A 15,800-nucleotide genomic window follows, 5' to 3' on the forward strand; every position below is an offset into this window, starting at 1 on the left:
TGGAATAGTGTAGGTTAGATGGGCTTGAGATCGGTATGACAGGTCGGCACAACATCGAGGGCCGAAGGGCCTGTACTGTGCTGTAATGTTCTATGTTCATTTCGACCAAATTCTCGTGTGCCGTCAATTCATAGGCATTATAATTACTGGATAGAGATAATGGGAACTGCAGATGCTGGAGAATCCAAGATAATAAAGTGTGAGGCTGGATGAACACAGCAGGCCAAGCAGCATCTCAGGAGCACAAAAGCTGACGTTTCGGGATACTGGATGGTTTAGTAACTGATGAACACTGACCCCCAGGTCCCTTTGAACACAGTGATATGTAAATATTTGACAATTTTTCACTGACCAGACTGAGGGTCCTGTTGCAGAGGTTGCCGGAAGACCCAGTCCTGGACCGGTTGCAGACGTTTGACAATGCACGGCGGCCGGAAGTGCCGCTCCCAGAATGCAGTGCGGTCGGCCTGGCGGCTTTGAGGCTGTGACAATCTGAAGTCTTGGGTGGGATCCCAGACCAATGGCTGGCAGCGGACTCCGGAGCTCGGATCCCGTGAAGCGGCTGCTCCGCCGTTCCCTCTCCGTTTCCAACATCAGCATCCCGCTTGCTACGGCCGGAGTCCCAGCCCCCGGGTCACGAGGCTGCGAGAATGGCGCCTTGATGGGAAACTTCGGGATGTTCATCCAGGGTCTGCTCGGGGTAGTGGCTTTCAGCCTCTTGATGCGTGAGTACGGAGAGTGGACGGGCTGATGTTAGAGAAGCTGAATGAGACTCCTTTCCTCTCTCACCCACCACCACCCTAATGATCCTTCATCTCCTCTAAGGATCTCTCCCCACCTCAGAGCCTCTCATCCCTTCCCCTGGATCCACCCCCAAGTCCGATCCCTCCACACCCCGATCCCTTGTCTCCACCCCGGGATACTGTTTGCCCTTTGAGTCCAGTTCCTCCTGGTAGTTGTCGACCCTCGTCCCGTGAGCCTACAGCAACTGCTGGTTTATCTGCGGGCACTTCTCTGTGCTCTGAATGGCCATCGTGGTTCTCACTGAACTGAATTGATAGTGCGAGGATAGCAGTTTTAGTGAAGTTGATGCCCAAACCTTTCAGATTGGGGTAACGAGAGTTGCTGTGTTTTCAGGAGCATGTATCTGAATTGTGTAGTGGTTTTCTGGGTACAAAAGTTTCAATTCAATCAATGCAAATTACTGACCCAGAACTGAAGTGACCAGGAGGCAGTGTAAAACAGTGTTCTCTGGAATGAATCAGCATGTTTATGTGCAGAAGGTAGAGTTGAAGTTGACATAGTTTCAGCTTATGTTTGACTCTTCAGTAATTTTTCTGCAACATATCATAATTTGTGATTCTGGATGAAGTTTTCTTGCAGACTGAGATTGCAAGAACTGGAGATCCTGATCTCAGAGCCAACACAGTGTGCAGCTGGATGAACACAGCAGGCAGCATCAGAGGGGCAGGAAAGCCGGCATTTTGTGTCACTACTCTGAAAGTCGACTTTCCTGCTGTAATGTATTCTGTGATCCTGTCAGATTCAGTTTAAATAGTGTCAGTTTGTCTCCTGGACACAAGGATTAATCACTTTACCATTCCCTTATCAGTGCAGTTAGTGTTTTTACTGGAGTGACCAGAATTGCCATGAATTCCAGGTGATGGGTTGTTCAATCGGAACTTAGATTACTGGTGAATTTGAACTCCAGATAGATTTTCGAGCAGTTGTATAGCCTGCAAACAGCACAGTACAAGCCATTCGGCCCATGATAGAACATAGAACATTACAGCACAGTACAGGCCCTTAGGTCCTCGATGTTGTGCCGACCTGTCATACCGATTTCGAGCCCATCTAACCTACACTATTCCATGTACGTCTATATGCTTATCCAATGACGACTTAAATGTACTTAAAGTTTGGCGAATCTACAACTGTTGCAGGCAAAGCGTTCCATTCCCTTACTACTCTCTGAGTAAAGAAACTACCTCTGACATCTGTCCTATATCTTTCACCCCTCAATTTAAAGCTCTGCCCCCTCGTGCTCGCCGTCACCATCCTAGGAAAAAGGCTCTCCCTATCCACCCTATTTAACCCACTGATTATTTTATATGTTTCAATTAAGTCACCTCTCAACCTTCTTCTCTCTAACGAAAACAGCCTCAAGTCCCTCAGCCTTTCCTCATAAGACCTTCCCTCTATACCAGGCAACATCCTAGTAAATCTCCTCTGCACCCTTTCCAAAGCTTCCACATCCTTCTTATAATGCGGTGACCAGAACTGTACGCAATACTCCAAGTGTGGCTGCACCAGAGTTTTGTACAGCTTCACCATAACCTCTTGGTTCCGGAACTCGATCCCTCTATTAATAAAAGCCATAACACTGTATGCCTTCTGAACAGCCCTGTCAACCTGGGTGGCAACTTTCAAGGATCTGTGTACATGGACACTGAGATCTCTCTGCTCATCTACACTACCAAGAATCTTAATATTAGCCCAGTATTTTGCCTTCCGGTTACTCCTACCAAAGTGCATCACCTCACACTTGTCTGCATTAAACTCCATTTGCCACCTCTCAGCCCAGCTCTGCAGCTTATCTATGTCTCTCTGCAACCTACAGCATCCTTCGTCACTATCCACAACTCCACCGACCTTAGTGTCATCTTCAAATTTACTAACCCATCATTCTGCGCCCTCATCCAGGTCATTTATAAAAATGACAAACAGCAGTGGACCCAACACCGACCCTTGCGGTACACCACTAGTAACTGGTCTCCAGGATGAACATTTCCCATCAACTACCACCCTCTGTCTTCTTTCAGCAAGCCAATTTCCGATCCAAACTGCTATATCTCCCACAATTCCATTCCTCCGGATTTTGTACAATAGCCTACTGTGGGGAACCTTATCGAATGCCTTGCTGAAATCCATATACACCACATCAACCGGTTTACTCTCATCTACCTGTTTGGCCACCTTCTCAAAGAACTCAATAAGGTTTGTGAGGCACGACCTTCCCTTCACAAAACCGTGCTGACTATCCCTAATCAATTTATTCTTTTCTAGATGATTATAAATCCTATCCCTTATAACCTTTTCCAACACTTTACCAACAACTGAGGTAAGGCTCACTGGTCTATAATTACCAGGGTTGTCGCTACTCCCCTTCTTGAACAGGGAAACCACATTTGCTAACCTCCAGTCATCTGGCACTATTCCTGTAGACAATGACGAGTTAAAGATCAATGCCAAAAGCTCGGCAATATCCTCCCTGGCTTCCCAGAGGATCCTAGGATAAATCTCATCCGGCCCAGGTGACTTATCTATCTTCACACTCTGTAGGATTTCTAATACCTCTTCCTTGTGAATCTCAATCCCACCTAGTCTAGTAGCCTGTATCTCAGTATTCTTCTCGACAACATTGACATTTTCTAGAGTGAATACTATTGAAAAATATTCATTTAGTGCTTCCCCATCTCCTCTGACTCCACACACAACTTACCACTACTATCCTTGATTGGGCCTAATCTTACTTTCATCCTTCTTTTATTCCTTAAATACCTATAGAAAGCCTTAGGGTTTACACTGATCCTATCGGCGAACAACTTCTCATGTCTCCTCCTGGCTCTTCTGAGCTCTCTGTTTAGTATTTCCTGGCTACCTCGTAGCCCTCAAGTGCCCTAACTGAGCCTTCGCATCTCATCCTAACATAAGCCTTCTTCTTCCTCTTGACCAGAGATTCCACCTCCTTCGTAAACCACAGCTCCCGCGCTCTACAGCTTCCTCCCATGATGATGTGCCGACCTACTATCCGACTCTAACATCGAACTACCCTGCATACCCTATACTTTACTGTCATCCATGAGCCTATCCAAGAGTCGCTTAAGTTTCCCTAATGTATCTGACTCCACTATCATTGCTGACAGTGCATTCCGTGGACCCACCACTCTCTGTATAGAGAACCTATCTCTGACATCTCCCCTATACATTCCTCCAATCACCTGAAAATTATGCCCCTCATAATAGTCATTTCCACCTGGGAAAAAGTCTCTGGCTATCCACTCTATCTATGCCTCTCGTCATCTTGTACACCTCTATAAAATCAGCACTCATCCTTCTTTGCTCCAATAAGAAAAGTCGTACCTCCTTCAACATTTCCTCCTAAGACTTGCCCTCCAGTCCAGGCAGGATTCTGGTAAATCTCCTCTGCACCTTCTGTAAAGCTTACTTCCTGTAATGAGGCGACCACAGCCGAACACAATATTCCAAGTGTGGTCTAACCAGGGTTTTATAGAGCTGCAGCATAACCTCACGGCTCTTAAACTCAAGCCCCTAGCCAATGAAAGCCAACACACCATACGCCCTTGCAACAATGCCATCAACTTGGGTAGCAACTTTGAGGGATCTGTGGACGTGGACCCCAAGATCCCTCTGTTCCTCCAGACTGCCAAGAATCCTGCCATTAAGCCTGTATTCTGCATTCAAATTCAGTCTTCCAAAATGAATAACTTTACACTTTTCTGGGTTGAATTCCATCAGCCACTTCTTTGCCTAGCTCTGCATCCTGTCAATGCCCTGTTGCAACTTGCAACAGCCCTCCACACTAACCACAACTCCACCAACCTTCGTGTCATCAGCAGACTTACTAACCCACTCTTCCATTTATCATCCAAGTTATTCATAAAGGTCACAAAGAGCTGGGGTCCTAGAACAGATCCCTGCTGAACACCACAGGTCACCGAGTTCCAGGCTGAATACTTTCCATTATTACCATCCTCTGTCTTCTAATGGATAGCCAATTCTGTATCCAGACAGCCAAATTTCCCTGAATCCCATGTTTCCTTACTTTCTGAATGAACCTACCATGGGGAACCTTATCAAATGCCTGCTAAAATCCACATACACCACATCCACTGCTCTGCCTTCATCAATGTGTTTTGTCACATCCTCAAAGAATTCAATAAGGCTTGTGAGGCATGACCTGCCCCCCTCAAAGCCATGCTGACTATTTCTAATTAAACTGTGTTTTTCCAAATTGTCATAAATACTATCTCTCAGAATCTTCTCCAATAATTTGCCCACCATAGAGGTAAGACTGACTAGTCTGTAATTCTCAGGATTATCCCTACTTCCTTTCTTGAACAAGGGAATGACATTTGCCACTCTCTAATCATCTGCTACTACCCAGTGGGCAGTAAGGACACAAAGATCATCACTAAAGGCGCAGCAGTCTTTCCTTCGCTTATGGTAGCAACCTTGAGTAAATCCTATCTGACCCAGGGGACTTATCTATCCTCATGTTTTTCAACATTTTAGGGTAAAAGTTCAGCACAACGTCATGAGCCAAAAGGCCAGTGCTGTGCTGTACTGTTCCATGTTTTAACATTTGTAGCACATTTTCCTTCCTAACATCAACCTGTGCGAGCATATCAGCCCGTTTCACGTTGTCCTCACAAACGACAAGATCCCCATCACTGCTGAATACACAAGCAAAGTATTCATTAAGGACCTTCCCAGCCTCCTCCGACTCCACACACAAGCTCCCTCCACTATCCCTGATTGGCCCTACCTTCACTATGGTTTGTTCTTCACATAAGTATAGAACGCCTTGGGGTTTTCCTTAATCCTACCCACCAAGGCTTTTTCATACCCTCTTCTTGGTCCCCGACGTCCATTCTTAAGTTCCTTCCTGGCTACCTTGTAGCTCTCTGGAGTCCGATCATTGCTTCCTCAACCTTAAGTAAGCTATTTTCCTCCTGACTGGATGTTCCACATGTCTTGTCATCCAAGGTTCCTTCGCGTTACCATCCTTTCCTTGCCTCAGTGGGACAAACCTATCCAGTACTCATGGCAACTGCTCCCTCAACAACCTCCACACTGTTGTTGTGCATTTCCCTGAGAGCAACTGTTCCCAATTTGTGCTGTGCAGTCCTTGCCTAATCGCATTGAATTCCCCCTCCCCCAGTTAAATACTTTCCCATACTGGCTGCTCCTATCCCTCTCCGTGACAATAGTAAAGGCCAGGAAGTTGTGATCACTATCACTGAAATGCTCTCCCACTGAGAGATCTGACACCTGGCCTGATTCCTTGCCAAGCACCAAATCCAATATGGCCTCCCCCAGTCGGCCTATCTTCATTTTGAGTCAGAAACCCTTTACTGCCCCCTCAAATTTTAATGACATCTTTCCTATACCAGGGAGATCAAAGTTGAACAAACAACCACACAGGTCACTTCATGTCCTCTATGCTGCTTGCCTCTTTTAATGAATTAATTTTCAGTCAGTCAGTTTTGTTTTATGTTATGACACGTTTCTATAGCAGGTGGGACTTGAACCCAGACCATCTGGCCTAGACTTTACCACTGCGCCGCAAGATCCCATATATTAACATGGTCATTAGATCAATTAACACTAGTACACATTTTAATCCTATCTATACTGATGCGTTAGATTAATTCATTGTACTTGTCACTCAACCTTTATGTCGCTATCAATTTATTCATGAAGTGGAGGTACCAGTGTCAGAGTGGACAAGGCCAGATGACATCAGGTTATCGTCCAACAGGTTTATCTGAAATCTCAAGCTTTCAGAGCATCGCCCCTTCTTCAGGTGAAGTGCAGAGAGGCACATAGACACAGAATTTATAGGCAGAGAGATCAAAAGACCGTACAAATGGTGTGAGTGGAGTGTTGACAAGGTGCATAATAAGTCTTTGCAGTTGATTAAGAATGTCAGATAGTGTGAGTAACATGTCAACAGCTGAATAGCAAGTGGAGGGATGACCTGTAATCAAATTACTTACAAAAAATTAGAAATAAGGTGCTGTTGGAGACAAACCAAATGACTGGATTACTTATTACTTGGGTTAAAACCTTGGCATGAAGCTCTTAAGACCTATTATGTTATTCCAGTCATTTGATTTGTCTACCAAAGGTTTTGGGGGGGAAACAAAAAATCAAATAAGAAAAGCAAAGAGAAACAGCGAAAAGACTAGCAGTTAATAAAGTGAAATCCCAAAGTCTTCCAAAGGCATATGAGCAGTAAGAGTGGTTAAATGAGGAGTAGGACTGATCAGAGACCAAATAAGGGATTTACAGGCACAAGCCACAGCTGAGACGTTAAATGAATACTTTGCATCTATCTTTACAAAAGAGGATGCTGCTGCCCAGGCCATGGTGACAGGAAGAAATTGTCATTAGAAGGCATCAAAATTAAGGAAGTAGCCTTAGATTGACAATTAACAGAGCACCAAGACTGGATCCTTTCAGCTCGCCCAGCTCTTCGGTTGCTGATCTTTCCATCAACCTCTTACTTCAACCAGTCCTGCTTTAGCTCCATTGTGAGTTGAATTTTCTGGCTCAGGATTTGTGAATGTCATTCCCTGGCACCAACCTGAACCTTATGATGCCATGATCACCATCTCCTACATCTTCCTTCACTGACACTTTGGAAATGAGGTGGGCTCAGTGGGTCAAGGACTAGATCCAACAATGCATACTTCCTTGTTGGACCGGTCATGTGCTACTGTAGGAAACTCCTGAAAACAACCCAGGAACATTTCATCATGACCCTTGATGATCTAGTCATATTGTTGCTGGGCTACTAATCCACACATTCAGTTAATGTTCTGGCAACCTGGGTTTGAACCCTGCCATGGCCGATGGTGGAAATTGAATACAAATAGATATCTGGAATTAAGAATGTGCTGTTGACCCTGGTCTGGCCTACGTGTAACAGAAATGTGGTTGACTCTCAACTGCCGTCCGAAATGGACCATTCAGCAATGAGCTGGTGCCTCTGCAGTCTATGTGACTGCTGTAAGTTGATTGGCAATATTGTTAGGGAGGAAATTCCTGGATTTTGACCCATTGTGTCATGAATCAAATTGGCTGAAGACTGGCATCTGCAATGCTGGGGACCTCCAAATGACGGTGAGTTGGATCATTTGCTTGGCACTTCTGGCTGAAGATTATTGCGAATGCTTCAGACTCCTCTTTTGTACTGTTGTGCTTGGCTCTTTCATCATTTGAGGATGATGTGGAGGCGCCAGTGTTGGACTGGGGTGGACAGTGTCAGAAGTTACATGATACCAGGTTACAGCTGAGCAGGCTGATTTGAAATCGCAAGCTTTTGGAGCTTTCAGGTGAACTTGATGAAGGAGCAGCACTTTGAAAGCTTGTGATTTCAACTAAAACTGTTGGGCTATAACCTGGTGCCATGTGACGTCTGACATTATTTGATGGAAGGAATAATTGTGTAGCGTCTTTCTACAGGGAGTTGTTTAATTGTCTACCACCATTTGTGAGTAAATGTTGCAGAATTGCAGAGCTTAGACCTGAACAGTTGCCGGATTACTTAACTCTTTGACTTGCTGCTTCAGCTATCAGATGCACAGGTAGTTCCATTTGGTAGCTTCACCAGGTTGACATTTTTGAAGGTGCACCTAGCGCTGTTCCAGGCATACTCTCCTACACTCTTCATTGAACTAGCGTTGATCCCCTGGCTTGTTTGTAACGGGGACTGTGCCAAACCATGAGCTTGCAGATTGTATTGGAGAATGATTCTGATGTTGCTGATGGCCCACAGTGTCTCATAAGAGCATATGAACTAGGGGCTGGAGTAGGCAATTCAGCCGCTTGACTGTATCTACTGTTTTAATACGTTCCTGGCTGACTGCATCATGACCTCGACTGCAGTACTAGCGTCTGCCAGTATAGACATTGCCCAGGTATGTCCTGTGCAGAAAAACAGGACAAATCCAACCCAAGATAACAAAGTGTGAAGCTGGAGACACACAGCAGGCCAAGCAGCATCTCAGGAGCACAAAATCAGAGAGGATGAAAGGGTCTAGGCCCGAAACATCGGCTTTTGTGCTCCTGAGATGCTGCTTGGCCTGCTGTGTTCTTCCAGCTTCACACTTTGTTATCGTGGATTCTCCAGCATCTGCAGTTCCCATTATCTCTGATCACAAATCCAACCCAGCCAGTCACTGCCCCATCAGTGTCCTCTCGACCACGAATGAAGTGATGGAAGGTACCATCAACAGTGTCAGGCAGTACCTCCTCAACAATAACATCCTGGGCATTGCCATTGATCAGAAACTGAATTGGACTTGCCGTTTAAATCACAGTGATTACACGAGTAGGTCAGAGGCTGGGAATAATGCAATGAGTCATTCTGTTCTTGACTGCCAAAAATCTGTCCCAACAACCGAGGGACAAGTCAGGTCAGGAGTAGGATGGAATACTTGCCACTTGTCTGGCTCAGTAGTGGTACAACTGAGTCACTAGTCACTCTTTGTGATGGACATCAGATTCCCCTGTCCAGAATGCATTGTGTTCTTGCCAGCTTCAGTGCTTCTTCCAATTAATGTTCAACATAGCAGAGTGATGTTCCATGAGCTGGCGGGGTAAGTAGATAGTAATCGGTAAGATGTTTCACTGCCTGTGTTTAATCTGATGCCATAAAACATCATGATGTCTAGAGCAAGTGTTGAGGATTCCCAAGGAAACTCTCTCCTGATTGTGTCCTGCTGTGCTGCCACTTCTGGTTCTGTTCTGCCGTTGAGACGGGACAAAACCAGGAAGGTGATGGTGCTATCTGGGATACTTTTTATCAGGTATAATGAAGGAAAGTGACTACGTGTGGCAGTTTCTTCGATACTGTGTAGGGCACCTCATCCAATTTTGGCACTAGCCTCCAGGTGATGATAATATGAAGGACTATGCAAGGTTGTTAGGGCTGCTGTTGTCATTTACAGTGCTGTGGGTCAATGCCAGAAGGTCTGTCGTTTTTCATTCCTTTAGAGTTTGTAGCAATTTAATATATTTGAACAGCTCGCTTGGCCATTTCAAAGGACCATTTTCCAATAATTAATTGGCGCGTTCTTTAGACATTCATCACTGTATATTGGACAAATGGAGTCCAATGGATGACCAGTTCATAGTGTTTTCAGGACAGTGGCATATTCTATAGCCAACCATTGTGGACCTAGGTTTGGTAATATGTAGTGGGACTATATGAACGCCTTCAGTAAACAATAGCAAAAAATGACTAAAGGAGAGGATTAGGCAAAATGGGAGGATATTTAATTGGGGAAAAGGAAACTATGATGTGATTAGCCATGAGTTAGGAAGCATGGACTGGGAGCAATTGTTCTATGGTGAAGGCACTATAGACATGTGGAGACTGTTTAAGGAACAATTATTGCGAGTGATGAATAAATATGTCCCTCTGAGACAGGCAAGAAGGGGTAAGATAAAGGAACCTTGGATGACGAGAGTGGTGGAGCTTCTCGTCAAAAGGAAGAAGGTAGCTTACATAAGGTGGAGGAAGCTAGGGTCAAGCTCAGCTCCAGAGGATTACAGGCAGGCAAGGAAAGAGCTCAAAAATGGTCTGAGGAGAGCTGGGGGGGTCACGAGAAAGGCTTGGCAGAAAGGATTAGGGAGAACACAAAGGCATTTTACACTTATGTGAGGAATAAGAGAATGGCCAAAGAAAGAGTAAGGCCAATCCGGGATAGCATAGGTAACTTGTGTGTGGAGTCTGAGGAGGTAGGGGAAGCCCTAAATGAGTTTTTTTGCTGCTGTCTTTACGAAAGAAACGAACTTTGTAGTGAATGAAACCGTTGAAGAGCAGGTGTGCATGCTGGAATGGATAGAGATAGAGGAAGCTGATGAGCTGAAAATGTTGTCAAACATTAAGATTGACAAGTCGCCAGGCCCTGGACCAGATATGTCCTCGGCTGCTTTGGGAAACAAGAAATGCAATTGCTTCGCCACTTGCGAAGATCTTTGCATCCTCGCTCTCCACTGGAGTCGTACCTGAGGACTGGAGAGAGGCAAATGTAATTCCTCTCTTCAAGAAAGGAAATAGGGAAATCCCCGGCAATTACAGACCAGTAAGTCTCACGTCTGTCGTCTGCAAGGTGTTAGAAAGGGTTCTGAGGGATAGGATTTATGACCATCTGGAAGAGCATGGCTTGATTAAATGCAGTCAACACGGCTTTGTGAGGGGCAGGTCATGCCTCACAAACCTTATCGAGTTCTTTGAGGATGTGACTAGAAAAGTTGATGAGGGTCGAGCTGTGGATGTGGTGTATATGGACCTCAGCAAGGCATTTGATAAGGTTCCCCATGGTAGGCTCATTCAGAAGGTCAGGAGGAATGGGATACAGGGGAATTTAGCTGTCTGGATACAGAATTGGCTGGCCAACAGAAGACAGCGAGTGGTAGTAGAAGGAAAATATACTGCCTGGAAGTCAGTGGCGAGTGGTGTTCCACAGGGCTCTGTCCTTGGGCCTCTACTGTTTGTAATTTTTATTAATGACTGGGATGAGGGGATTGAAGGATGGGTCAGCACGTTTGCAGATGACACGAAGGTTGGAGGTGTCGTTGACAGTATAGAGGGCTGTTGTAGGCTGCAGCGGGACATTGACAGGATGCAGAGATGGGCTGAGAGGTGGCAGATGGAGTTCAACCTGGATAAATGCGAGGTGATGCATTTTGGAAGGTCGAATTTGAAAGCTGAGTACAGGATTAAGGATAGGATTCTTGGCAGTGTGGAGGAACAGAGGGATCTTGGTGTGCAGATACGTAGATCCCTTAAAATGGCCACCCAAGTGGACAGGGTTGTTAAGAAAGCATATGGTGTTTTGGCTTTCATTAGCCGGGGGGGTTGAGTTTAAGAGTCATGAGATCTCGTTGCAGCTCTATAAAACTTTGGTTAGACCGCACTTGGAATACTGCATCCAGTTCTGGTCGCCCTATTAAAGGAAAGATGTGGATGCTTTGGAGAGGGTTCAGAGGAGGTTTACCAGGATGCTGCCCGGACTGGAGGGCTTATCTTATGAAGAGAGGTTGACTGAGCTCGGACTCTTTTCAGTGCAGAAAAGGAGGAGGAGAGGGGACCTAATTGAGGTATACGAGATAATGAGAGGCATAGATAGAGTTGATAGCCAGAGGCTATTTCCCAGGGCAGAAAAGGCTAACATGAGGAGTCATAGTTTTAAGCTGGTTGGAGGAAAGTATAGAGGGGATGTCAGAGGCGGGTTCTTTACACAGTGTTGTGAGAGCATGGAATGCATTGCCAGCAGCAGTTGTGGAAGCAAGATCATTTAGGACATTTAAGAGACTGCTGGACATGCATATGGTCACAGAAATTTGAGGGTGCATACATGAGGATGAATGGTCGGCACAACATCGTGGGCTGAAGGGCCTGTTCTGTGCTGTACCATTCTAAGTTCTATGTTAAAAGGAAGAGAAAATTGGAGTACAAGAGAAGGCTAGCTTGAAATATACATCAGTCATTTTGAGTTTCTGCAGATATTTTTAGTAATGAAAGGATAAATAGAGAGCCAGGAAACGTAATGAAACATAGGTTATGGTGAAGGAATTGAATGGATAATTTGCACCTGTCTTTGCTGTAGATGAAACAAATAAAACCCAGAAGTCATTGTGAATGACAAAATGAAAGGGATGAAGGAACTTAAACCAAGCCTGGGGAAAGATACTGAGAATATTAACTGGGGCTGAAATTTGTCGAGCCCCTGGCCCTGATGAACATTACTGCAGGGTCTTCAAGAGCTAATTATATAGGAGGTTGCACATTTGAATAGATTGAGGGTTGTTTGGTTTGCAGGAATCAAGGTTGGCACAATTGGATCATATTCACATTGGTAAGATTTTGTGGTGTGGTGAGCCACGAGGATCACTGTTACAGCCTCAGTTATATACAACTTATTTCAATAACATGGCTAGTAGGAGAATTAGGTGCGAAGAGGATGTCAGTTTTTAAAGGTACAGAAGTAGGTTAAGTGAGTAGCAAAACTTTGGCAATGGAGTTTGGAGAGTATGGAGAAAATGTGAACTTTTGGCAGGATGGACCGTAAAAACAGCATATTAGTTAAGTGGAAAGCAATAATAAAACTCCAGTCTAGAGGGACGTTTTTTCATTCTGACTTGGGATGTGGATGTCGCTGGCTGGGCCAGCATTTATTGCCTATCTCTAGTTCTCCTTGAGATGGTGGTGGTGAGCTGCCACCTTGAACCACTACAGTCCATGTGCTATGGGTAGACCCAGAATCTTAGCAGGGAGGGAGTTCCAGGTTTTTGAACCCTTGACAGTGAAGGAATAGCAATATATTTCCAAGTCAGGACGGTGAATGGCTTGGAGGAAAACTTACAGGTAGTGATGATCTCATGTATCTGTTGCCTTTGTCCTTCCAGATGGAAGTGGCCGAGGGTTAGAAGCTGCTATTTGAAGAGCGTTGACAATTTTCTGTCGTGCACACTGTAGACAATACGCACCGCTGCTACTGAGCATTGGTGGTGGAGGGAGTGGATGTTTGTGGATGTGGTGGCAATCAAGTGAATGGCTTTGCCCTGGATGATATCAGTTGCTTGAATGTTGGAGCTGTACCCCTTCAGGCAAGTGGGGAGCATTCCAACACACGCCCTGATTTGTGCCTTGTGGACATGCTTTGGGGAGTTAGGAGGTGAATTACTCACTGTAGCGTTCTCAAACTGTGACATACTCTTAGCCATTGAATTTGTATGAAAACTCTCGTCAAGTTTCCTTTCAATGTAACCACCCCCCCGCACACACACACACACACACACACGCATACCCCCCCCCCCCCCATGGGATTCAGTGATGGTAGCACCATTGATTATCATGCAGCAGTTGTGTGATTGTCTGTTATTGAAGATAATTGTTGCCTGGCTTTTGTGACGCACGTGTTACTTGCTACAGGTCGGCTTGAGCCTGGATATTGTCGCATTTAAACATGGATTTCTTCAATAGCTGAGGAATGATGAATATAGCTGAACGTTGTGCAATCATCGGCGAATGCCCCCACTTCTGAGGAAGGGTAGGTTATTGAAGCAGCTGACAATAAATTCAGCTGAGGATACCACCCTGAGGAACTGAAAGGGCTTTAGTGGCATGGTGGTAGTGTTCTTACCTCTGGCCAGGAGATCAGGGTTCAAGTCCCACCTGCTCCAGAGCTGTGAAATAACATGTCTGAGGATGTTGCTTGGAATATATAAACATGTTTTATTTCCAAAGTAGGAATTTATAAAATTCAGAAACCACACAAATTATTGACAGTTATGTGGCATTTTATAAATTCCTTCTTTGGAAGTAAAACCGGTCTGACTCCTAGTTGGTACACACCAGTTTCTAAACAAGGCCTCATACCTAAAATGCATTGTCTGACTTGGGATGTCACCTCTGGGATACTGAGGGAACTGATAAAACTTCTGGTTATTGTGGGACAGTGACTTGAAAGAAATTCGGGAATTTGCACATTCATCCTTTTTAACTGATTAAAGATTTAACAGCCATCTTAGACTTGTTCAACACCGCATCAGTTCTATGTCACTTTTACTTATCATTTCTGCGTCTGATGCCACCTTTCTCTCTCTGACAGCTGAAGGAAGAGTGAGACTCCGAAAGGTTGTGTATTCAAATACACCTGTTGGGACTATAATCTGGTATTGTGTGATTTTTTTTGACCTTGTTCCTAATTAAGATATGTTTTTCCAGATGCACATAAACGCAACCCTAAGAATTCTCTCCAATTGCTTTTCAACCACTGATGTGAGACTGTAGGAACTGCAGATGCTGGAGAATCTGAGATAACAAGTTGTAGAGCTGGATGAGCACAGGGTTCTGGGTCTAGGCCTGAAACGTCTGCTGCTTGGCCTACAGTGTTCATCCAGCTCTACACCTTTACATCACTGATGTGACACTCACTAGTTTGTAGTTTCCTGGACTATGCCTATTTCCCTTTTTGAATGAAGGAACAACGTTAGCACCTCTCCCGTGGCTAGTGAGGATTTAAGATTTTGATCAATGCCCCAGCAATCTCCACTTTTGTCTCTATCAGGAACCTGGGGTAGATACCATCGGGCTCAGGGGACTTATCTATCTTGACGCTGTTCAGAAGACCCAAACCACATCTTTCTTGACCTCAAACAGAACACAACAGTACAGCACAGTACAGTCCCTTCGGTCCACGATGTTGTGCCGAACTTTTACCCTAATCCTAAGGTCTATCTAACTTCCACCCCTGCCTTATACTGTTATCCATATGCCTATCTAATAGCTGCTTAAATGCCCCTAATGAGGCCGACTCCACTACCATCTCCGGCAATGCGTTCCACGTCCCGACCACTCTCTGAGTAAAGAATCTACCTCTGACGTCTCCCTGATATCTACTTCCACTCGCTTTAAAACTATGCCCCCTTGTAATAGCTACCTCCACCTGAGGAAAGCATCTCTGGCTGTCTACTCTATCTATACTTCTGATCGTTTTATACACCTCAATCAAGTCATCTCTCATCCTTTATCATTCTAATGAGAAAAGCTCTAGCTCAGTCAACCTTTCCTCGTAAGACCTTCCCTCCATTCCAGGCAACATTCTGGTAAATCTCCTCTGCACCTTTTCCAATGCTTCCACATCTTTACTGTAATGAGGTGACCAGAACTGGACACAATACTCCAGATGTGGCTGAACCAGGCTTTTGTATAGCTGGAGCATAACTTCATGGCTCTTGAACTCAATCCCTCTATTAATGAAAGCTAACCCACCATATGCCTTTTGACAACTCTATCCACCAGGGTGGCAGCTTTCAGGGAACTGTGCATATGAATCTCTGCTCCTCCACACTGCTAAGAATCTTTCCATTAACCCTGGATTCTGTTTTCAATTTTGCCCCCCCAAAATTAATCACCTCACACTTTTCAGGGTTAAACTCCATCTGCCACTTCTCAGCCCAGCTCTGCATCCTATCAA

General features: G+C 45.0%; 1 protein-coding gene across 2 annotated transcripts in view; it reads left to right on the forward strand.

Moving 5' to 3' along the window:
• Window positions 1–458: 458 nt before the first annotated feature.
• Window positions 459–15,800, forward strand: part of stimate (STIM activating enhance) — a 110,028-nt gene continuing 94,686 nt past the window's right edge. For both annotated transcript variants that reach the window (XM_048547516.2, XM_048547517.2), the window contains exon 1: window positions 459–725. In XM_048547516.2, coding sequence (XP_048403473.1) covers window positions 521–725 — 205 coding nt within the window. In that variant the 5' untranslated portion in view covers window positions 459–520. The remainder of the gene's footprint in view (window positions 726–15,800) is intronic.

This window comes from Stegostoma tigrinum, chromosome 11, assembly GCF_030684315.1.
Source record: "Stegostoma tigrinum isolate sSteTig4 chromosome 11, sSteTig4.hap1, whole genome shotgun sequence".
NCBI classification, from domain to species: domain Eukaryota; kingdom Metazoa; phylum Chordata; class Chondrichthyes; order Orectolobiformes; family Stegostomatidae; genus Stegostoma; species Stegostoma tigrinum.